The 25,227-nt window shown below is 36.7% G+C and overlaps 1 protein-coding gene across 3 annotated transcripts in view; it reads right to left on the bottom strand.

Moving 5' to 3' along the window:
- Window positions 1-25,023, bottom strand: part of CSMD3 (CUB and Sushi multiple domains 3) — a 1,242,212-nt gene extending 1,217,189 nt beyond the window's left edge. For all 3 annotated transcript variants that reach the window (XM_042973241.1, XM_042973240.1, XM_042973239.1), the window contains exon 1: window positions 24,481-25,023. In XM_042973241.1, the coding sequence (XP_042829175.1) occupies window positions 24,481-24,658 (178 nt within the window). In that variant the 5' untranslated portion in view covers window positions 24,659-25,023. The remainder of the gene's footprint in view (window positions 1-24,480) is intronic.
- Between the last annotated feature and the right edge of the window lie 204 nt (window positions 25,024-25,227).

Below are 25,227 nucleotides of genomic sequence, written 5' to 3' on the forward strand. Positions count from 1 at the left end.
TTGGGGGACTCCTCCCACAGGTTGGGAAGGAGAGTTTTTGACCCTAGGAAGTTTGTGCTAGAACCATTATGGCAACCTTTCTTCATGGGCATGTGTGTGTGGGGGTATAACCACAATGCAAATGTATTATAATGAGCCTAAGGGTTACCTTGGGACAGAGGTGTAAGAGGAGAGCTCATGCTCTGCACCTATGGCTCTTAGTCCCTTAGCCTTAAGGTCATGGAGACTACAGGTCACAATGGTGTGCCCCCAGGCTTCTACCTTTTTATCACTGTCCTTGTCTCCAGCTCATGTCTTACTGTCTATTATATCATTCCCCACTCATGGACTTGACACTGAAATCTTTCGGGTTGGGGGGATGAAATTCCTCGGGGCTTTTTTCCACTGTTGAGATCTAGCTTCTCCCTAATAATATCACTGTGCCCCAGTTTCCTTATTTATATTATGGGATGATGACACATTGCAGTGTTGCTTGTATGATTAAAGTAGCTTATAGAAGACTATAGAGCGTTTGATGTTAATATTGTTATTATACATGAAAAGAGACATATCTTGACACAAAGGTTTTATTAAGTCAATATCTATGATTTTCATTAGCCTGGACCAATTAAAGAAATGTAACTTTGAGCCATATTGATCTGTATACAAGCATAAATTCAGGCATTAAAATTTTATGACAGTACCTATAGGTGAGATGGGCTTATCTCCCATGGGATCTTGTGTCTGCAATTCTGCCTGGTCTTCACTAGATGGAGCTACTATTAGTTGAACTGGGTAGACAGATGGAGAATCAAAAGTTGAGAAATCTCAGCTAAAGTTAATTGAATTTCTCCAAGAACAACAACCCCAAAGCAAGTTTTCTTCTTATGCAGTGAAGTAAACCCATCACTTGAAACTTCCTTAATCTCTGGCTGATCTGGACTTGCTTGCTATTTTATAAATTGAAACATCCAAGCTCAAGGGGAAGCCAGTTAATGATGAAAGATCATATGGTATCTTCCACATTTAAGTCTTGTGCTAGGAGGAAATTTTTCTTTCTAATATAAATCATTGCTTTTCTACCTCACTTAAAACTATAGTATGGAGGTATTTCATAATATTGTACCTATCTCCTTACTCTCCCATCTTCCTTCTTCACACAGACGTACTTACTGTGTTACCAAACATTTTTGCCTGACATGAATTACTGTATTTAATCCTCACCCCAAGCTAGGAGACAACTTTACAGATGAAAAGCCAAAGCACAGAGGTATTAATTATCTTACAAATTCAGAGAAACTGAAGTATGGTCTGCATGCTTAGCCAGTTTATCTCTCACATATGCACATAATCACACACTTGGGGACCAGAGTAATCACAAATAGAAGTGAGAAAACATCAATTCCCTCCAGATCATATATAACTAATAGGACATGATAAGTTAGCCACTTAGTATAAATCATCCTATATACCTTGAAACTATATTTGTTCAGTTGCTAGCAACTGGTATAAATTATATTTGTTCAGTTGCTAGCAATTTTGGTATAAATTAAAAAATGGATATTTGGTTGAATTTAGATTTATAAATTATATCAGTATTACTGAAATAACTTTCCATTACTTAGCTAGGTCATTAACTTGTAAATACAGTTTCCAATATTGCTTAGTAAAGATATGTAACCTTTTTGATCATTTTAAAAAGATGAACAGAATCTAAATTCTATTTTTATTAGATTCCATTTTAAAAGTATTTCACTTAACATTATACCTCACAGAAATTCACAGCATTCTATATAAATGATCCTTAAAAACACACTGGTTTTAAAGTCTATCATGATAGAAAATCTTCCTTTATTTTATTCTGAATATTGCAAATTATTATTATCTGTAGCCTAAGAAAGTTTGGGTATTTAAAATACATAGCACAGTCAACAAATAATTGAAGATATTAGTCACTTGAAATAAGACTTAAATGTTCAACAAAATTTTTAAAAATAATGTCTACAGGATGTGTGCTCTTCATTTTTGCCAGGAATAGAATGACTCTGATACTTGCACACACACACACGCACACACACATGCACACACACAGAAAACCAATTTTAGATGCAGAGGTGGTAAAATACATTATTATTTTAGCTTTAACAAATTTGTTAGAAAATCATGAAGGAAAGGCTTAAACCAATAATTTACAAAAAAGTGAAAGATCTTCAACTAAGTAAACGATTGCATGTTAAGCATAAGAATTTCTAATATCAAATTTCAATTGATACAAAATCAAAGAATTAGAAAGTATTCTTAATCTTTAGATGGGTCACACAACATGAGATCATTGTTCAAATTAATACTCCGGCATGTTTTGCTCAAAGGGCTTCCAAATTTTATGAAGAATTGTTAATTCACAGCCTAAGTAATCGAAATCATGACATAGATATTTTAAGAAAATGTATATGTCAAATATTTCAGATAGATATGATTTAATTAATTTCTATTATGACAGATGGATTGCCTCAGATAAGGTAGGTCAAATATCAGGATTTATTAGAATTTAAGAGCAAGAGATAGTGCATCATTCCAAAGTGTCATGGTTACAGTTGTTAAAAATAATTCATATATATATATGAACAAGCCATGAATCATCCCTAGTTTGTGAAACTGTTGAAAGAAAGAGAAGACAATGAATTAAAGCATCTGTGTTTTTGCCAATGCTTGTTCGTTGAGTTGTGAATGAATTTTACAAATATTTACCATCCTGTTGCTTCCAATTCAGGATTCCCTTGAAACAAAAGGATTCTTGCCAAATCTTCAATAATCAAAGGCCAAAATCAGCAGTGTGATTTATGTTTCCTCACTGATATCCTAGTGAATATTCATGAGCTAAATTTTAGGCTTTAAGAAAAGAAAACACTACCTTGCTAGACAAATATTTATGTTGAAAATAAACACTTTATAATATGCAATAATAATGATTTCACATATTTCAACATGAGTCAACAATATCATATTTCTGTCAGGAGTGATCAGTAAATTGTTTGAAAACACTATAAGAAAAATTTGAACAATATTGTTGCTATAGATAAAATTGGAATTGCTTAAATATACATAATATACCCTCTCAATTTGAGGTTAATAAAACTGAGATGATACAGAGTTAGTGAGTTTACTTATTTTTGACAAAATTAGTTGTGAAATTGGTATGTTTTTCTTTTGTGTCACATCAAGTCTTTCAAAATTGATGGACAAGTTTTGTCAAAGTGAATGAGAATATTTAAAAAAAATTGTTTTTTTTTTCACAATGTATTCGGTTCTTGGAATTTTTAAAAGTTATCTGAAGCAACTTGCTCACATGGATCCATCATTTCAATTGCAAATTTTATTATATCTAAATATACATCAAGTATTTGTTTTAAAAGTTTAGTATCTAGATTTTTATATGCTGAAAATATAAAACACACCCTGGATTATGAATACTTTGTAGGGATAAATAGAAAGTAAAATAAATATTTCATTAATTATTTTATATTGACTAAAATGATAAAAATTTTGAAATATTGAGTTAAATAAATATATTATTACAATAAAATGAATTATGATAATTCACCCTATTTATTCTTACTATTTTAAATGAATAGTAGGAAATTTAGGATTCCACAGATAGCTCTCATTATACTTCTACTGGATAACAGAAGGAGAAGGAGGTTGAGAATCTCCATTTTCTGGATTGGACAAATTGGAGCATAATGAAATTATTTAACATAGGAAAAAAGAGCAGTTCCTGGATCTAGGCAGGTGGAAATCATATTACCTTTTGTATTTAATGAGTTTCAAATGTCTTAAGGACAGTCTGTTGAACAGAGAAATATTTGAAGCTCAAAAAAAAATCTGAAATTAAAATAAAAGTTTGGTCCTTCCCAGTGAATAGGGATTGTGTGACGAGAAAAGAGAATAGCACCAGACTGGAACTCAGAATATTCCACAATATTTAAAGACAAGACCTATAAAAAAAGGCCAAGATGAATACTTTAAAAGAGGAAGCATCAGTATAGGAAGAAAACAAAAGCAGGTTTCTTTATGGCAGGTAAAACCTTCCAAGCCTATGCACAATATATAATTTTTATTTAGAATTAAGTTTTCAAATTCTATGCAAATAAATTAATGGGTTTTCCAGAACATTCCATCAATGGTAATCACTTTGTTGATGTTGATACCATTTCCGTAACAATTCTTTTACCTCAACAGGGCAAGCAGATTAGAAATCTAACATATCTCTATTTTAAAAGAATGTATTATATTGAAAAACAGAATTATACAAAATGATTCAAAATTCATTAAACAGTATTATTTTCAGTTTGGCTTAGGGTTGTCATATGCAGCAGCTACCTTTTATGAATGAAGTTTTTTTTCCACTATTTAAAAATATATTTTAATATATAACATTGAATATGTAGTGGGAGAATTACTGAAAATGATTGTATACTTCTCTGTAAACTGTAAAATAACAATCAAAATCAGTTTCAATACTAAAGCAAAGGATAATGACCTATTAATGTTTATATTAAATGCTGTTTGTTGTAGACTTTTTATGTTCTCCAGTGTTTACATGTATCCTAAAACAGCAGCTATAAGTTTCTATCAAATTTCACAAGATACAAAAAATGAATACATAATCATATAGAATATATTCAAATACTTGATTTTTACTATGTCTTACATGATTTTTGTATACTGGGTGTGATACATAAATTAAATCACCACAATATTCCACTTTTCAGGTTTTAAATAAATCTTGCCATAGTTAATTTTTACTGAATAAAGCAAAGTGATGATCAAATTTAAAGGTGGAAAAAAATCCAATGGAAACCCTACTACATGAAATGTTCCCTTCTGTATTTTATTGTTGTTCGTGGTTGTGCTATAATAGTGTACAGAATTTTGCCACCTACATGACATATTTTTTTACAGCTATTTTATCCTGCTTGCCAATAACATTACAACGTAACAGCAGTTTTCACTAGGTAGTCCTATACAATGTAATAAATTTTTAAAGTCGAAACTTGGCATTGGAAATTATTACATCTCTAAAACAAAAATGTCAGAATCATTCATGCTGTGGAAAACTATTATAATTCCATTTCTATAAACTATGTCAGCCTTGCAAATAATCACTCACCTGTTACATGCCCAAGCACTGAAAACTCATCTCAGAATCCTTACGCCCCCTGTGCTTTTGAAGCAGTAGGAATAGAATAAAGTTCCTGGAATACACCACTCTCATCACTTTCTGCTTCCTTCTTAGTTAACCAAGAAGTAAGTTAAAATAGAACAAGTTAAATGTAAAACCCCCAAATGAGTATCTAAACATTTTTCAACTATGTGATTGGCATATTATAAACCATTTACCTGATAGAAGCCCTGTTACTTTTTAAAGATGTTTTTTATAGCAAAATGAATCAGTTTAAAGAAAAATCTGACTTAACATGCTGTCTGAATTCATTTCCTCTTTATTCTCAAATTAAGAGAAAAGCCAATAATCATAAATTGGCATAAAGTATCAAATAGGCAAAATTTATAGTCAGAAAGACAGGTATATTTTTTAATGATTAGCTCTATAGAAATATAGCCTTCACATGTTAATATAAAAACATATTATGGAATGACAAATAGCTTTAATCATTATAATATAATTGGCTCCTGAAGATAAAAAGAAAATAAAAATAATTATCTCTGAAGCAAATTCAGGCAGATACCATAGTAAAGTAATAGACAATGGTGCCTCTCAAAGCAAAGCCTGTCACACCACTTTTATTCCTCCAAAAATATCTCATGCTCAATACAAAGAAGATTCAAACATGAAATATAAAAAATATATTTAAATGTTTCAGATCGAGGAAAATAATTTATGAGGTAAAAATAGCACCAACCAAAGAAAGGAACAATTTGGTGAGTTAAACAGTAACATAGAGGTGCAAAGTTTTCAAAATGCATGGGATTTTAAATATGTGCTCTTACTTTTACAATGTAACTATAAGAGATATGTAGACACAAGAGAAACTAAAAGCAATGAGGAAATCATAGTTGGAAGAAATGGTCTGTTTTATGATCTGAAATACGACGTCAATAGAGGTAGTAAGACGTTGCACAGAGGCTGTTTCAGAAGCAAAGTTCAAAGATGTCTTGAATCCCCAATGTTTCATACCTCAAAAAAAATAGATCATAAATTGGGGTGCCTGGGTGGCTCAGTTGGTTAAGTGTCTGACTTCAGCTCAGGTCATGATCTCACTGTTTGTGAGTTTGAGCCCCGCGTTGGGCTCTGTGCTGACAGCTCAGAGCCTGGAGCCTGCTTTAGATTCTGTGTCTCCCTCTCTATCTGCCCCTCCCTCACTCATGCTCTCTCTGTCTGTCAAAAATAAACATTAAAAAATGTTAAAAAAAAAATAGGTCGTAAAGATAGGAGTTTAGGAATGAATTAAGGTAACACATCTTGAAGAAGTGTAAATATCAAGAGAAATCGTTATAACACAATTGGTAGCCTATTTTTTTCTTTTATAAAAGTAAGAAACCTGAAACAATGTGCCTATACATTTTGATATAAGTAATGCTTCAAGAGAAATTTCAAATTTTAAAACAAATTAAAAAGACAAGCAAAAGAAAATCGAAACTCTAACAAAGGTCAAGTTAAATGGCACAAAATCAAATGGCAAATTAGACATCTTACTGGAAAATGAAAGCCTAACATATTATAGCAAAAGATTATATGAGGCAGAGAAAATGCATAAATAAAATGAAGTAATAAGAAAAAAATATATAAAATATTTTAAATGTTAGAAAATAGTAAGTCAGTTAATATTTTGTTGTATTTCAGTATTATTTAAAGCAACCAACATTTATTATGCCTCTACCTTTAGAGCACTGTGCAAGATTCCATGGGGATGTAACATTGCCAGGTACACAGCCATTGACCTCTCATATTTCTCTGTTACATGAGGGAGATAGAATATGCATAAATTGATTACATGGCAGGTTGTGGGAGGAACTATAATTCTGATGTATATTTAAGGTTATAATTTTATATATTTAAATTATAAGGTCATAATTTTTATATTTAACCTTATAATTTAAAGTTGATGTGAGGAAAGAAGAGTTTATTTCAACTAAACAGCATCCAGAGAAATGTATCTGAAGAGAGGTAACATTTAAATAAGTTGAAGAGGGGGGCGCCTGGGTGGCTCAGTCGGTTAAGCGTCCGACTTCAGCTCAGGTCACCATCTCACGGTCCGTGGGTTCGAGCCCCGCGTCGGGCTCTGTGCTGACGGTTCAGAGCCTGGAGCCTGTTTCAGATTCTGTGTCTCCCTCTCTCTCTGCCCCTCCCCCGTTCATGCTCTGTCTCTCTCTGTCTCAAAAATAAATAAATGTTAAAAAAAATTAAAAAAACATAAATAAGTTGAAGAGGTAGGGGGATATATTTTAAACTGGGGAGCAGGTTTGTTTTCTTTAAAACAAAAGAATTAAAAATCCACTCCAGAAACAGCATATATTAGAATAAGAAAACAAAATACAAATGCCTACCAAAAAACAAACAAAAAAAAACCTCCTAAATGCCAAACTATGGTCACCTATGTGGATAAAGAATATTAAGTTCTGTTAGAATGTTAAGTGTAAATTGATTGAATTGTTTTATTCTGAATCACTGGCCTCTCCACATGCTCCTCATACTTTTGAACCACTGAAACGTCTCTAAGATCATATAGGAATCAATTTCCTCTACATACTAGGCCAACCTCAACAGCTTATTATCAGATTTAGATTTGGTTCAAGAACAGTATCAAGAATTCAAGCAGAAGTGAAGTATATCAGTGGTCAAAGAAGAATGGCAATAATTTGTGTTACAATTTCATTGTTTAGTATAGTTGGAGCTTTCCAATAGGGGGTATGCTTTCTTGAAAAATTTGACCAGGAACAACCATTTTGAGAATTGTAGAGAAATACATTAGCACCAGAGCTCTTGCATCTGCTAGATACTTGGAGCCATCTTAACAAATATTGGATTGGTCAGGGAGGCAAAATAGAATTTCTCTTTTTAAAAAGTAGACTAAACTGGGGTACATGGATGGCTCAGTTGGTTAAGCGTCTGACTTCAGCTCAGGTTATGATCTCACAGTTTGTGAGTTCAATCCCTGCATTGGGCTCTGTGCTGACACCTCAGAGCCTGGAGCCTGTTTTTGTTTCTGTGTCTCCCTCTCTCTCTGTCCCTCCCCTGCTTGTGCGCTCTCTCTCTCTCTCTCTCTCTCTCTCTCTCTCTCAAAAATAAACATTGAAAAAATTAAAATAAATAAAAAGTAGACAATGATGAAAATCCGTTCTACATGACACACACACACACAGAATCCAAGCTTGTCATCCATTTACTTTCAAATAAATACTACAATAGTCATTGTTGTTGCAATAGCCATTATATGTAACAATGTATACTTCATAGAGTGTTTACTCATACTGATCAATTTGGTGTCAAGATTATATGAAGTTTACAGAGAATGTAAGAGATAAAGAAATTGAGCCTAAAGGAAACATAGCACCAAAAGTCACCTGACCAGTAAGCATGTAGCTGGGATTAGAATCCACCTTCTATTCTATCAAATTAGAGACTGAGAATTATAATAAGTGTTTCCAAACTTCATTTACTCCCCAATATATTGAGCATTACTTGAAAATATGTTCTGAAAGTACCTCATAATGAACAGTTCTTTCTGATAGCAAGGGTAATTTATCAGGGCTCAGTACATTTCTTGTATTCTTACCGTAATGATAATGGAGAGAGTGATACTGATATTTTGAGGTTAGGAACTTTAATGCACATTGTTCAAGTAAAAGAAACAATTATATATTCAAAAGTAAAAGTAGCAAAGGTGACTCATACTTTTACATACTGAATAGCTATACTTTTTTTTTTAATAAATTATGTTATTTCCTAGGTATCTGTAGCCACCATTAACAGAGTGAGAAACGTGAAGTATATAACAGCTGAAAGATTTGGGCAATATAGATTGATTTTTCTGAGTACAGATTGGACCTAAACTAAATTAATGAATTCAATTAACTATAATCCAATTCAAGTCCCCAAATGTTTATTGAGTGCTACTCTGTTTATAAGGAACTAAGTTAGATATGGAGATTCTGTGGTAGGTAATTTAAGATTTTTTGAAGTATTCTTTTTAATACAATGTGTCATGATTTAAAGAAACATGATTTATTTCTTTTACATTTTAATAAATAAATTCACAAAGTTTTCCATGAGGTCTGAATTACTGAATATAAAGAATAAAAGTAAATGTGAAATCAGACCTTAAACACACATTACAGTTAAGGTTCCCTTCTATTTTAATTTGTAAAAAGAAAAGCAAAAACAAAACAAAACAAAAAACCCCAATTATCGAGGAACATTAAATACAATACCTAACTATGGTATCATAACACCTAAGTTTTTTCCACAATACATATTTTTTCCATTCTAACAACAAACTGTAACTTAATAAAGGATTCAACAAAGCATGTCCAAATGCTAACATGAGCACTGTCCCTCCGGCAACATAACCAGCCTGACCTTTCTAAATTGTTACCCCTGACTTCTCCTGTTTCTGTTGCCTTCCCTTCATCTTGAAGCATGTAAAATAAATTGTTCTATGTTCAGAAGTAGTCACTCCAGAAAAGAAATAACCTTATCCATGTGAAAGAATTCAGAATTCATCTCAATCTCAGAATTTTTTCTTATCCTCAAAGTTGATGAAATCCTGTTTGGTGTGATGAAAAGAGCAGGCAAGGTTTGGAGTTGAGCGGTCAGGGTTTGGACCCGATTTTTCTCCACAAGTGAGCTAATTTCCTCTTCCTAAATTGTTTCCTCAAATTTAAAAAGGAGCTAAGTCTATCAAACACTCCAAATAGAGATGCTTTAATGAGAGGCACTCACAGTCTACAGTAGTGGACCAGGAACTTCAGTTTCTTTTCCTGCCATGAAGATGAGAAAGGAAGTGAAGAATCAGATAAAATAGAAACACCTTGGAACACCTGGGTGGCTCTGTCGGTTAAGCATCCAACTCTTGATCTCGGCTCAGGTCATGATCTCGCGGTTCATGAGTTTGAGCCCCACGTTGGGCTCTGTGCTGACAGCTCAGAGCTTGAAGCCTGCTTGGGACTCTCACTATTCCTCTCTCTCTGCCCCTCCCCACCACTCTCTCTCAAAATAAATAAACTTAAAAAAAAAAGACTACAAACTTTACTTAAAAAAATAGAAACACCTAATGACTTACCTTACAGAGGGAAGTGTTTTCACATGTAAAATGGACTATTATAAAAATTGAAACGAAGTACAGAAGAATTCATAAATTGTGAATATTTTTGCTTAAAGATACAATTACTAAAAATGCACATACTTCTTATTTTACCCTGCGTTTATCCACACTATTAACACAATTTTGTTCATTGTGTTTAATTTGGGGTTTAGAGAATACTTGAAGTGTGTGCAATGGTTGTATCTTTGAACCAAACACCCTTCTCAGTACTAGCTGAATTAGCAGATACTTGTTTCAAACTCTGATCTCAACTAACTGTAGCCATTTTCATAGTTATCATGAAGGCTTGGTATATATCTTATAGGTGGCTTCTCAGATTTTCTTGTGTACTGACAATAAACAAGCCAGCATGAAAACCTCCCCCTTGCATCTTGAACAAACAGTCCATGTTATGACACAGTTGTTATATGTAAATTATCATTAATACTTTGAAAGAAAAAGAGTTGGAACTTAAGAAGGAAAAACAAAATGAATAGAAAGGCAGTGCAGGGTCCTTTGTATAATAAAGCTTTGTGAAATCTAAAAGGACGGCTTTCTTCTTTGTTATATCAAAGAAAGGAAGGAGCTTAGATGTGGGTTTTGAGGTGTTGGTGGAACCGGATCAGCATATCCTGCAAATTAACTCCCATGCATTAGTATGGGATCTTAATAAATGAAGCTAATGCTATGTATTGTGGAGAGTGTTAGAAATTCAATGGGGTTCACATTATTCCCTCTTTTAGTTGTACCAAGTTAAATAAAAGAATTCACGGTACCCAAAGCTGTTTTATCTCAAGCTTCTAGATTTACTTTTTTCGCTGAAGTAATCTAAGCAAGCACAGTAGATAGCAATTTGCATACTTAATGGAAATGCTTGGTTTTGATCTTTCATTAATAGTCAACATTTTGAAGCATAGAAATAGAAAAAACCCTTTATATGTGTTGTATTAATAAACATGAAATCTGGTTTCATACACATTAAATCTTCATTAGATCACAAAAAAAGTGAGGTTTCTGGAATGTGAAAATGGAGAGGGAGATCACAATCACGAATCATGAAGCACAATGTTTGTGCAAACGTTAAAATAATATGACTCATCAAAGTTTGAATTCGGGGGGGTGGTGAGGAAAATGTAAAATACAAGATCAAATTTAGAGAATGTTCTAACCTTGTAAAGACAGATCATTCTACTTAACTCCTATGTAGCAAAATTGGTATTTTCCAATGCCAGTATTTCTTACTAAACTATCAATACATCCTTCTATTGCTATTTAAATCACAAATGAAAAACAAAGCAATGCAAAAAACAATCTACTTACATAGGTCTCCAATAAAGACAAAAAATAAGAAATAGAAAACTATGATAGAATCTGTTATATTTATATGTAATTATTTGTTTTTCCCTTTGCATGTGTTGACCTTGGCTCAAGGCTTATTTTTGTGCATCACTAAATGAGGGGGCAGAGATTTGAATTTAGATTTGAAAAGCATCGAGGCACCTGGGTGGCTCAGTCCTCAGTCCTTTAAGTGTCCGACTTCAGCTTAGGTCATGATCTCATGGTTCTTGAGTTCAAGCCCCACATTGGCCTCTGTGCTGACAGTTCAGAGCCTGGAGCCTGGAGCCTGCTTTAGATTCTGTGTCTCCTTCTCTCTCTGCCCCTCCCCCACTCGTTCGCTCTCTCTCCCTCTCTCTCTGTCTCAAAAATAAATAAAACAGATTTTTTTTTTTAATTTGAAAGATTTAACAAGCCAGTGAGGAGTTCTGAGGCAGGAACTAACAGGGAAAAAATGGGTAAGAACAATTTGCTGATCACAAAATCTCTCTACAAATACTGTTATAGAAAAAAACGTGAGATCTTCATTGATACTGGATAAACTAGTTAATATCAGTTGGTGAACAGATAGGAGTCAATAAACATTTTAAATTGAAATTTACAAGGCAAAATTACATTAGATTAGATCACAGATAGGGAAGTTTCCATTGGGAAGTTTCAGTGTGTGTAGGATGTTAATACCTGTGGTAGGGTAAAGATTTAATATGTAGGATAAATAAATAAAGGTGGTATGAACTATATTGATATTTTATGATAAGAGAATCCCATTGAAGAGCTAAACAATCTTACAATAACTAGATTGTTTTGCTATTATGTTCACAGGAAACCTACTTCAACATAAAGTGTGTCTTGTTTTAGGGTAGTGACTGGATCTTCATCTCTGTATCCTAAACATATTGACACATATTGGCCCTCAATAAATGATCGATCAGTGAAGGAATGTATTACTGAGTCCCGGAACTGATAAATGCACTACTGATTATTTCTGTGAATATGAAATCTACTGACCTCAGTCTCTTTCACAACTCCTAAATTAAACTGTGTCAAGGCTAGAGTATTTAATTCAAAATAATACTGTTCTAACAAAAGGCTTACTAAACCAAATTGAACTTTAGACCAAAGAAAATGATGCAAACATTTCGGGTAATATTTACGTGAAACAGCACAAGATATAACCTAATATGTCTAACATCTTCCAATGGCTTTCGAGGCCTCTGAGAATTTTGCTTTTGAAGGAATTACATAATTATAATATAGTTTTTCTAAAATAGGGAGATTTCAATAATCTATGCAAGAACAGGTAAAATAAGTAGTAATCTTCAACATATTGAAAAATGGTTAATTTCTAAGGACTTGCATATTGGCAATATTTAAAAATTAAGTTCAAAATGTCACTTCTGATTTTCATCTATTAATATATTAATGAACACTGCCAAACTAACATAGGTATTAAAGATTTCCTGGAACGTTGCTAGAAAATTGATTTTAAGAGTTTCTCCTTGACCTCCTCTGGAAAGATATAACAGATAAAAGAGCAATCAAGTATTAGTTGGATTTATAGATGAAAATTTTTCTTTGAAGGCCATGAAGAAACCATTGGACATGAACTCAATACAGGCAACCATAGGCCTGTCAACATTTCTGTTGCAAACTTTATTTAAGAGGGTTTATCATCTCCATCATCTTAGAAACTATGAAGCTGTAAGTTGGCACACAAATTAGCAGCATGGATGCAAATTTGTTTACACAAAACATTTGAATCAGTTCAGCTGTTTTGATTTAGACATCAGCCAAAAAACCTTAACTCGGAGTTTCTCCATATATGTGAACGCTGAGTAAATATTTTGTCTAGACTATATAGTTCAGTCAGTTGGAGCACGGAGCCAATAAATCCAAGGTAGCACGTTTCATCTCCAAGAGATTTAATTGTATTTATTCTGCCTCGTCTCCTAACTTTGATCCGTTATCTTGCAAATGCAGCTTTTAGCAACACAGAGTTCAATATTAGAACATGCAGTTAGATCAGCATAAATACATTACAAACACTTGGGGGAAAATTCAAATTACACCTCCAATAACAAATTCGAAAGAGTCATTCCTATATATGGAAATCTACTTTGTATATTAAAACTAAAGTCATTTCTAAAACTTACAAATTACCTGAAGTCTTTTAACAGTATCTTACTATGTTTTAGTAGAATAACAACAGCCTAGATTCATATTCACTTCTCTATATTAACACACTCATGATAAAATACAACTTAAAACAATATATTTAAATTATTGACTGGTTGGTAGATCTCAGGTGCCCATTATGGTATTGCAAGAGGAAATGAAATTAACGTTTTTTTTCTACAGGTTTCTTTGAAATCAGACAGTACTCATAGTGTAAATAAGCAAACAAAAAGTAAAAGATATGTCCCTCTAGAAAGCTAATATTTGAGAAATTAGAATAATATAAAACAATAAAACAGAGCTGATAATTTTATTAAGTAACTGTGAAAGAGAAACAAGTGGCTAATGGGAATGTGAACAAGCCCAGGAAAAGGAATTTTAATTATCAGTTTCCCCTTCCCATCACCAGGATCAAGAAAAAAAATATGTCAGTTTGTAACTTAAAATTTCAATAAGCTGAAGTGAATTATTATAATATAATCAATTTTAAAATGGAGAAATTGGTTGATAGTCAATTTCCAACATTAAATAAAATTTGACAATGCATAATTTTAGGCAAGAGAGTAGGAGACGCATTTTAGGTGTACTTTTATCCCTGACTTTTGCCAACTTTGGAGAAATCTACATCTAGCTGTTGTAAGATACAAAATTATTTTAAATAAGGATGTTCCATTAAAAGGTATCCAATGTAATAAGCTTACTCTATGAATAATCCATATGAAGGTATTTTTAAGATACCTGAGCTTTAAAAGTAAAAACATGGTTTAAAATGAGGTCTCTAAAAGTATATCCACAAAGAAAATTTTAATAATGCAAGTAAGAAAAAGGCTAGTTTATATTGGAAGAGTCAAAGTTCACAAAGGGCAAAAGTATTTTTGTTACATATAAAAATAAATTTTATCACCTTCACAAAAAAAGGTAACATTAATTTTGAGTACTTGAGTATAGTTTACTACATACATAGGTGTATTTTTTTCTTTTGTAGATGATGGTGTATATTTCAGTGCCCCTATTTAATTTCTACGTTAATCTTTAAATGGAATGCTGTTTCTCACCAATATTATTTCATTTAGGTCTCTGTGTCTCTCTACATGATTACTTCAGGAAGTACTGCTTAGATCTGGTCATGATTTCAGTTAGAGAGTGGTCTTTCCTCTCAGGGATATTTATTCCCATAAACCAATTAGGATTATGTGAAGAGAAACATGTACTGGACAGGGAATTTATTTATTTATTTATTCATTCATTCATTCATTCATTTAGAGAAAGAGAGAGAGAGACCACATGAGCATGTGCAATTAGGGAGGGGCAGAGAGAGAGAGAGAGAGAGAGAGAGAGAGAGAGAGAGAATATCCCAAGCAGGCTCCACGCAGTCAGCGTAGAGCCTGAAGCCTGGCTCAATTTCACCATCTGGAGATCACAACCTGAGCTGATATCATGAGGTGGGTGCTTAACCGCCTGAACCGCCCCTGATAGGGAATTTAAAGACTGTTTTATACACTCTAAATCTTGGCAAGTCACTTCATTGCTCTGACCTGTCTCTTCTTTATGTAGCTATGCTCGTACATTTAGTTAGGATGTAATGATGGAATGAAGTAGACTATGTGGATAGAGCTTAGATATGATTTTTTAAAGTGTATTCCTTTACCCTGACAAATAAATCTGATGTACATTCCCTGACTATTAGACACTAGACTAGATACAAGAACTTTCACATCATTAAAATTCTATAGAACTGAATGGAAGATTAAGGTACCAAATGGAACAAATTTATTTGCCATGGTTTACAATACAATTCGTAAACAATTTTACATCCAAATATTATTTGTGAAGTTCATAAAATCATCTACATTCATAAATTTTATGTTTTACTCAAGAGTATTGGGTTAGGATCCAAGGATTATAAATTTTGGTTCTGTGTGTGTGTGTGTGTGTGTGTGTGTGTGTGTGTGTGTGTGTTTAATGCACCAAATAGTTTTATATCTATCTTATAGTGACATACTTGTGTATTATTGTGCATTTACTTCACTTACTATTGCTTATAAAACTAAAAGTATCTTTCACATCTGTCATACAGGATCATTAAAAGAATAATTTTAGGCAACTTAAGGAAAAAATGTTGAAGATTTTAATACAGAATGTATGTATTACGTAACTGTGAGATTATATAGGTTTACATACCTAGTATGTATGTATATACTGAATATTAATTTTAGCCTTTCTTTTAAATTAAATTCTCAAGGTCTCAGGTTTTTCCTAAGAATGAAGTTTAATTAGTAAGCTAGTCACATATAGTTTCAACTTTTAATACGTTGATGAGTTTCTGAATGCCTTCTCATTTCAGATTTCACTCAACAACTAGCTAACCTTATGCTCATGGAAAGTCATTGTACATCTCTGGCTTCAGGAAATGTGGATAATTTGTAGATGGAGATAATAATCTGTACATAGGAGATAACAGCCATCTAGCAAGATGCTTTTTAGAATTCAAAGCAGGAAAATGAGGTAGAGAACCACTGTTTAAAATGTAAACAATATACTTTAACAGAGATTTCTACATTAAAAAAAAGAGATAAAACAAAGAATGCTATCTTGGTAATATTTCCCCAAACATAACAGTGTCTTATGTCCTGTCTCTATAGGAAGCACCTCTCAGCATTATGGAGTCAATCTGATGGACTTAGTTTAGTAGAAAAGTATAGCATAGTCCTAGATTTTTGAGATTTATTAAATCCATTTCTGCAGAATTTTTCCATTTATAAATTTCCTTTCAAAGTGGTATCCAACCGTATTTTAAAACATGTCATCGTTAAAAAAAAAAACAAACTTTATCATTAAAACTATATAATCATAAATACTCCTTTAAAATCTGCTAACGTAACACAAAGGAAGTTATAACTTTGAACATTCAAAACTTGGTTTTTAAGACAATCACTCATTACTTTTTATATATTTCAGTCACTTTCTGAACATTTAAACACCTCAAATTTAGTAGTATTCATTATTTTGGAAAATTTACTCATATCTTAGAAAGAGTTTAAATATTTCATATATCACTGAAATTGAAGATAATCTCTAACATTATCAATTGTTCTTATACTATTAATATTTCTCAAGTGTACTATTATTTATATGGTACTGTTTTGAACTACACCATTTTCTTAAATAGATCACCTGAGAGAAATCTGTGATGTAAGTGCAGATGACAGGGACTGCATAAATTTTATGTTAATATGGCTTAAACATAATTAAAACATGAGAATAAATTCAGAACAGATTTTCTAGATTGAAAAGCTTATAAATAAGAAGTTGTGTCTAGATTATAAGAAATAAATAAGAATTTAATTTTAAATACTATTGCTTAAAGTTCTTTATGAGACATAAAAAAACACTCAATACACTGATTTTATTTTTATAGACTTGTAAGACTTGTATAGATTTTATTGAAGATATGACTAGTTATTTCTCTGAAGTACATATTATATCAGCCTCAGAAAATATTTTCATTCAAAAATTGTTTCGTTTTTTCGCCTGCAAAACAAGTGGTTAACAATTTTTAAAAATTATAACAAAACATATGTATTATATGTATATATATTATATAATCACTAATATTTTTATATGGTACTGATTGATACATGGTACATAAATATTGACCTTTGTGATCGTCTCCATTGATGTCATCTAAGCAAACTCTGTTAAAACTGAGAAGATATAGTAGAAAGAGAGTTGAACATGAACTTGAATGCCAGATGATCTTGTCTCAGTTCTAGAGCTAATGAACTTTCTTACCTAGTAAAAATCACTTACCCTTTTTAGGCATGTGCATTTCCTGAATAAAATAAAAGCAGTTAACTAGTTATATTTAAGAACTTGCCCAGCCCTGTAAAATATCACAATTTGTGACAAGATGAATCATCAAGTTCAGTAGGTATTATGAATCAATTGATATTAAATTAAAGTTCCTATGTAGGGAATGGAATGAGCCCAGGAACAGGGGTAACTTTTTTAAGCTATGGGTCTGCCCCTGTTACATGCTGCTAGGTCCTGAAGTAACTGTATTAAGTATGATAAGCAGAAGTTTCAAAGTATTTCTCCAATGTATAATAGACTGGGAATATGGCCAAAGTGAAATAATAGCTAGTAAGAAGATGCCACATTTTTTTTTATTTACTGCTATGTACAAGTTAGGGCTACAAGTTAGGGTTGAAGTATGAGGGAATTCACACTGGCTTTGCACATGAATGTGCATTTGAATAATACTAATGATAGCTACCGGTGTCAGATACCATATATGTTAGATATATAATATCCCTTTCTGTATAGACCTGCTGATATGGTACAAACTCCTTTGTGTGTGTGTGTGTAGATTAATGAACTGAGTTTAGGAAAGTTGAGTTGCTAGTGCAAACATAACTGCTTGGCAAAATTATTATTTGACTTTAGGTCTCATAGCTCGAGAACTCTTGCTCTTTATTGTAGTGGGTCTCAAACCATAGAGCACATCAGAATTATCTGGATGACTTATTAAAAACACTAATGTCTGTGCCCACCTACCAGGGTATCTGTCTCAGGGCCTAGGGTGGGCACCTGAGAATTCATATTCCTAACAAGTTTTCAGAGGATGCTGATGTTATTTGTTCAGGAACACTTTGAAAATCACTGCAGTGCAAGTATTTAAAAACTGATAGAATAACATTGTGATATCTAATACCACGTGATTACCACTGATATAATTCAACTATAAGCTGTATGACTCTAATGTTTTAGACTTTTTTTAGAGGAGATTTCAGATAGGGTTGTTGTCAATAGGCCATGATTATATAGAAAATATTACTCCTTGGAAGCTTCAACCAGCACCAAGCAATAGCTTAGCGAAGGACTTGATGGCATGAAATACATTTGATGGCTACAAGATTGGAAGTTTGAGAGACCAAAGGATGACCATCAGCCGTGAGACCCCTGAATACTGGAAGGTATTCAACAAATTGATTTTTCTCAGTGACATTTGTAGAAGTGATATTCCTGATGAGAATGAGAGCCTTATAAGAGGCCCAGTTCTGAGAAAATCTTGTAGACATGAAAATTGATCTCTTTGGAAAATAACATGCATCACCCACCTGCTCACTCTAGGAGAAAAGATGAATTTGGTAACAGTCGTGTCTGTCCTAACATCCTTAATAGACCCCATCCAGAATTCAAATCAGAACTGCCACTGTCTCCATAAACTACACTGTCCTATGAGTAAAGGTAAGAGAAGAAAGAGGTACAAAGGGAAGCTATTTTTAAATGGATCTATAGACAAAATGGCCTCAAGTTTTATTTGTATCTCACACATTTTCTTAATCCTACACATTTTTTCTAATTTCTTTTACAATCGTTTTACTTCTAATCTTTCAAACACTGGACTTTAAAGTACAAAATGGCATATTTTCTCAAACAGTCATGTTGCCTAAAGTAACAGGTTCCTTAGTAGACACCTTGTTGGGTGCCTTCCAGTAATTTTTCAAAGCGGACAAAACATTGAAGCCATTTCTGGAGACCCTGATATTAAGTAGAAGGAAGTCATTTTTTGGCACACAAGAAATAAGTCGGAGACCACTAAAGTTCAGTTCAGTATCTTTCAGGTATTTGTATTTGAGATCTTAGGCAAATACCTTGCATTGGAAGGTTCCCACATGAGTACAAAGACATTAGTAATTGCTCTATCTCTTCTATATCCCACTTGTGATTGAGTTTTACTACATTTAGAATCATGTATAGATGCCATTTGCTGTTGCTTTATTATTTCATGTTTCCTTAGATACTAAACTGTGTGTTCAAGGAAAAGACATGTATACCCCAGATTCTATTCCACTGTCCCACAAATAGTAAGGCTAATTAATATCATGAAGAGTAAGAACAACTCCTGCAACTAAGTCTATGCTCCTAGAGTACTTTATTGAGTAATTCCATGCCTTAATTCCTTGAAGGATCTCAAAGGAGCTGGCATTAAGTTTGCAAGGGGCTGAAACCTGCTCCTGAATTATTTCTGCTCACACACATTTCTTACACTGGCTTGATGCAGCCTTCCCCTCAGCCCCTCGCCAGACCCCCAACACCGGAAGATTCCGGAAAACACGGTGCTGCAAAATGACCTTTCAGAACAATCTCTAGGAGGTAACTGTCCAGGAGAAGTTAAGCTCATAATTCTGGGAGCTGCTCAACCCTTTTCTGGGCGGCAAATTGGGTTGGCTTAGCAAGTAGGTGGTGTAGAGCCTCCCCAAAGGCGACGTGTTCATGGGGAAGGGAATTCGCCTGATGCCTGAGCCCATCTTTCTTCAGTCGTCCTGCTTCATTGTTATTCTGCAATGTGCTGCAACCCCCTTGCGCCTCCAGCTTTTAGCCCTCAGCTGGCCATTCCAGCGGCGCTGGGAGAGGACCACACGGTGACTTGGATGACCCCATGCTGTTTCATTTCTGCCTTTTCCCCTAGGTTCCAACTAAACCCTTGTGCCTCCTGAACCCTGAACAGGACTATCTCCTGTTTCCCTTTGCCCCCCAGCCAGAGAGCTGGGGTGGGGATGAAGGGATCCTAAAAGGGCAGCAGGCCGTTTACTTGCTCTCGAGTGAGTTTTTCGAACTCCCTAGGCGCCTGTCACTGGAGAATTTGAGTGAGGGGAGCGATGCGGTCAGCTTGGGGAAAGGGAGTTTTCTCGGTGCCCCCACCGGAGAGCGCGACAGCGGTGTCCAGAGCACCACCATCTAGAGTTCGGGGAATATAAACGCACTGTTACCTGCCACGCATTTCCGCCTCGGACACCCACACCCACGCGCCCACACGCTCCCGAGGCTTCCCGAAGGCCCGTTGGTGTCAATCCAGGTGGATCTCCTCCTCCCAACAATACACACGCTCGCACCAAGGCCAAGTGAGGCGCTCAGTTTCAACCTGTGATGGTTCTTTGAAATTTCATGGAGTCTGCCCTTCTAGAAGAAATTAAGTATTCCCAAAGAACAAGACTGAAGGATACCCGGTCAAACTGCAGCAGCAGGACCCCTAACTCGAACACAAAATATTACCTCCCAGCACATGACTCAAACGTGCGAAACTAAAGGGAAGGGTTTTGATGGCTGCGATGGAGGGGTGGGGTGGTTGTTTGCTGTTATTATTGTTCGGTGAGGTCTTTAACTCACTCCACCCCCTTTTGAAAAGCCCCCTCAAGACAGGACATTTTCTGCCTGGTCTCACTATTGCCTTGAGGGTGAGGAGTGAGGGTATCGAGGCTATCAGTCCCCGAAGAGACGCAAGGGTCTGAGACTTCCCTCGGGGCTCAGCCACCCTGGCTTCCGTGAAAGGTACTTCTGAGTTCGCTGAAGAGGGTGTGAAACCCGTTCTTCCAGAAGGAGCTCTGTGACGGGAGTAATATCTCCTTGGAATCCCAGAGCACGCAGAAACGTGGATCCTTCTCGAAGTCCGGGGCCTGCCAGAGGCCCTGGAAGTACGCCCTGACGCAGGGCGTGGAACGCAGCGCACTGGCTGGAGCCCACCTGTCGTCCGAGGTCAGTGCCTTCCGGTACCTTCGTACGGTTCCTGCACCTTTGCGTGGTACCTTTTGCTAGCGTTGCGTGATCCCCCGAGACGGAGCGTGGGAAAGTGGCCCCGAGTGTCTGCTTACGTGGGCGGGACGTTTCAGCACGACTAGGAGATTCACAGTTTCTATCTGAGTGAAACCTCAACAGACACGCTGCAGCTGCAGCTGCAGGCTGCATTTCGGAAACCTCTGCCTGACTGCGCGCGAGCATGTGCGCGTGTGTGTTACAGCCTAAAATAGGCATGCATCGGGTCTAAGCAGCTCCCCACCCCAATTTAGTGTCCTCCGTCGGCCACCTTTTATTTGAGATCCTGACAGTGGAGATAAAATGGCCAGATAAGGCTGGCTGTCATTTCAACCCCATAGGAGCGGTTCAGGCCTACCACTGAAGGCCACTTTGTCTTCTGCTCTGAGGCGTTTCCTCCCACTGAGCCTCTTTGTCGCTGTTTGCAGGCAGAGGTGAGATACGAAGTGATGAAAAGTATGGGCAGAAGGTGGAATTCTTGTGGCATGAGCTTTTCGCGTGGAAAACCGCGCACCTCGGACTTCCTGAACACTCCTGCTATCCTGGAATAGGACCTGCAAAGCCCTTAAAACGCCTCCCCGTTCTGAGCTTTCCCGTGGGCCTGAGCGTCCAGAAGAAACAGCGTGGAAAACAAACTGGGGCATAGACGTTGGGGAGAACACCATTTAAGCAATTTCAGGAATCACGGTTTTAGGAAAGCCTTGAGGAAAGCCTTTCACTGAAGTGAAATTAGAATAAAATAAGAAGAGGGGAAAGGGGAGGATAAGCAACTGTTAAGATAGGCACCGCCGCCGCTAGGGAACAGGTCTAAAGCATACAGCCCATGTAAGTTTGTTTCTCAGAATTTGAGGACAGCGTTCCAAGTTGTAAAATACAGGGGAAATCTTCCGAGTGGCAGGTAAGTGACAAAGAAGAATCTTATTGCCATTAAATGTTATCTAAGTTCCAAAAAAAAAGGAAAAAAAATTGGTTTTGAATGGGACCAAAGCAGAGTGTGACACACTCCTTCTCAAATGCCCCTCAAACTGGAATATACTCAGTGGAGACCAGTGATCTCAGTCCAAAGTCCAGGAGCTGTGAGGAGAGGAGAAGGGTCCTGTTTCCAGTGCCATTTAAACCAAATTAACGCGCCCTTCCTTTCAGTGGCGCGTCTTATTCGGAAAATACGGTAGGTGCGGGCAGCCGGGCGGTAATTGCAGGCTGCGCGGTTCGGTGTTTGTCAGGCTGGCGTGCTCGCCAAGCTTCGGAGACTCCCTCCCCCCATCTGCCCCTCGAATGTGTTTTCGCTCAACAGGTATCACATGAAAACTCGCACTTAACCCCTGGTCATCCTCTCGCAAGAGCCACCCCAACATTTTTTCGTGCCTGGACCTGCTGCTGCCTCCCTGCGCCTCCCCCACGCGGAGCGCGCGTCTAGCAGTCAGCCCCAGGGCCATCCATGAACCACCGACTCCCTGTGGCAGACGAACTAAGCATAAACGTGAGGCTCCTCGCACGTCGAGCCGGCGACGGAAACGAACCCATTGTAAAAGCAACCCGAGACACGTTTTGTGCACTAGGCAGTGTAGTTACGCCGCTGAGGACAAGCGTTTTGCCTTAGAGCTACGCTGGAGGCTCCAGGAAAGGGGGGGAGAAATCAAGCTTTAAGGAGCAGGTTGGGATTACAAGACAGTTGCTGCCACAGACACCGGAGGCGACTTCCTGGCATTTAGGGATGTAAATTAAAATTCGAGACATGCCACCCGCGGTTGCTCCTAATAGAAGGAGAGGTAACCCCTCCAGCTCCCTCCACCCAAAACATGAATTATCATTTCCACTGAATGCAAATGGACTGCCTTCTGTGGGGGGACAGCCAGCTGCAAGCTGGACAATAAACTGTTTCATAGAGACACGGCCCGATTGCGGTTCAGAGAGGCACTCCTTTACAAAGGAAGAAGCGTCCAGTTTGTGTTGACAGCCGTGGTGCGCCTGGGCCAAAACACCCCCCACCCCCCACCCTCCACCCCCACCCACCCCCGACACACAAGACACCCGAGATTTGGAACTAGCTTCACTGAAAGCGACATCCATCGCATCTATTCGGGCTGCCATGAGTATGGGGAGGTGATTTTTCAAAAACGATGGCATGAGTCATAAACATCTCCTGAGTATTCTTTGCAGCAATTAATGGGCGGCCGGGTGCAGGAGAAGTTGTGGAACAGAACTGGGGATCTATTTTCTCCCCGAGGACAGCTTTGCTTCCAATGATTCCGACTGTCCCTTGCTTTCCTGCTTAGGAATACATTTTACATCCCACCCACCCCCTCCCCTTGTCTGTGCATGTGACACTCACTCTACCTGTCTGAACGCCGAGACTTGCTGGGGATTTTCTTTTTGGTCGTCAGCTAATGACTTTCCTCCTACCTTCATTCATTCCCCAAAGGTGGATCCTTACACTTCGTGGCGTCTCAGACCCTTTTAAAGCCTCATTTTAAGCCAGTCCTCTACCACAGGACCCAGGGAAGCTCCCCTACCATTTATCAATGCACAAGAGCCCACGTAGTAATAATTCACATATGCACTCAGACATTTGTGTTTGTAGGGGGATGCTTGGAAGACCCCTGTGCCCTAATGCATTTAACAGCACATTCCTGGTATGTCAGTAACTTTGCGCCCTGAAAGGGTTAAAAAGCATTTGCACGAGTGTCTTTAATATAAATATTCTAGCCCAGGCATCAAACCCCACTGGTTTCAGTAGAAATCAAGGTAATCCTCACCACCAAGTAAAGTCTTGCAGAGGAATTCTGCCTGGATATCCACTAGTTAGAGGCTATACGAACCAACTCACGTATTCGTTTGAGCATACTGCAAGAATATTTATTGAGCACAAGCTCAATCACTGCATTGAACGCCAAATCTGGCAAGCAAAATGCATTTCCTATGGGGGGGGGGAGAGCTGTGAATCAACTCCTTCTTCAGTATTATTATCATTATTTTATCGGTGCAAATTGCAAAGTAAGCTACCAGCCTTTTTCCGGCGACAAGTCAGCTCACCAACATACAAAACAGGGGGGACCCCCGAAAGCAGACCTACCTTTCACACAAGACACCGTCAATAAAAAGACGAGATTCCAAAACGTAAATCCACTTTTAATCCCCATTTTCTTCATCAGGATGAAGTCCAGGCGGCCACATTTAGCGCATCTTCTGGTGCCAGGCTCCCGGGGTTTGGATTCCTTTGCTCGGCTTTCCCCTTTGCGGATCCCTTTCATATTATTCGCGAGCTCCTAATTCCTGCTCCTCAGCCCGGCGCAGTGGAGTTGTTGCTGTTGTTGGTGCGCGGTCACAGCTCGGAGTGAATGGTGTTTCTGGGATACCACAGCAACCTTGACGAGGACTCAACCATCTCTCCAACGGGGGCACAAAGTCTCTGCTACTCTGGATTCTGTCTTTTCCTGTGCTTTTTTTTCCCCTCCACCAAAATCTACCTCAATTCTAGCTCGTTACAGCAACCACCAGAAACCACTAGTGAGCTGCTTCTTCAAGCCCAGCTCCGCTCTCTGACAAACTCCCCACAATATTTGAAATTAAGGGGCTTGGTTTCTTTTTCCCCCCGAATGGATCAATTCCGCCTGTAAAAGCAGCCCGAGAAATATGATGTTAGTGAGCTCCCCATTGCAGCTTGTGAATACAGAAACATGTTTGAGGAATATTTTAATCGGAGGATCTGTGTTGCTTTTGGGGAAACCATGCTGATAACGAATCGGGCTCCATCGATGCCCACGTCCTTATAATGGGACATGTGTTACTACTGTAGTTGCAGTATATTTCAGGCAGGCGT

This window comes from Panthera tigris, chromosome F2 (genome assembly GCF_018350195.1).
Source record: "Panthera tigris isolate Pti1 chromosome F2, P.tigris_Pti1_mat1.1, whole genome shotgun sequence".
NCBI lineage: Eukaryota > Metazoa > Chordata > Mammalia > Carnivora > Felidae > Panthera > Panthera tigris.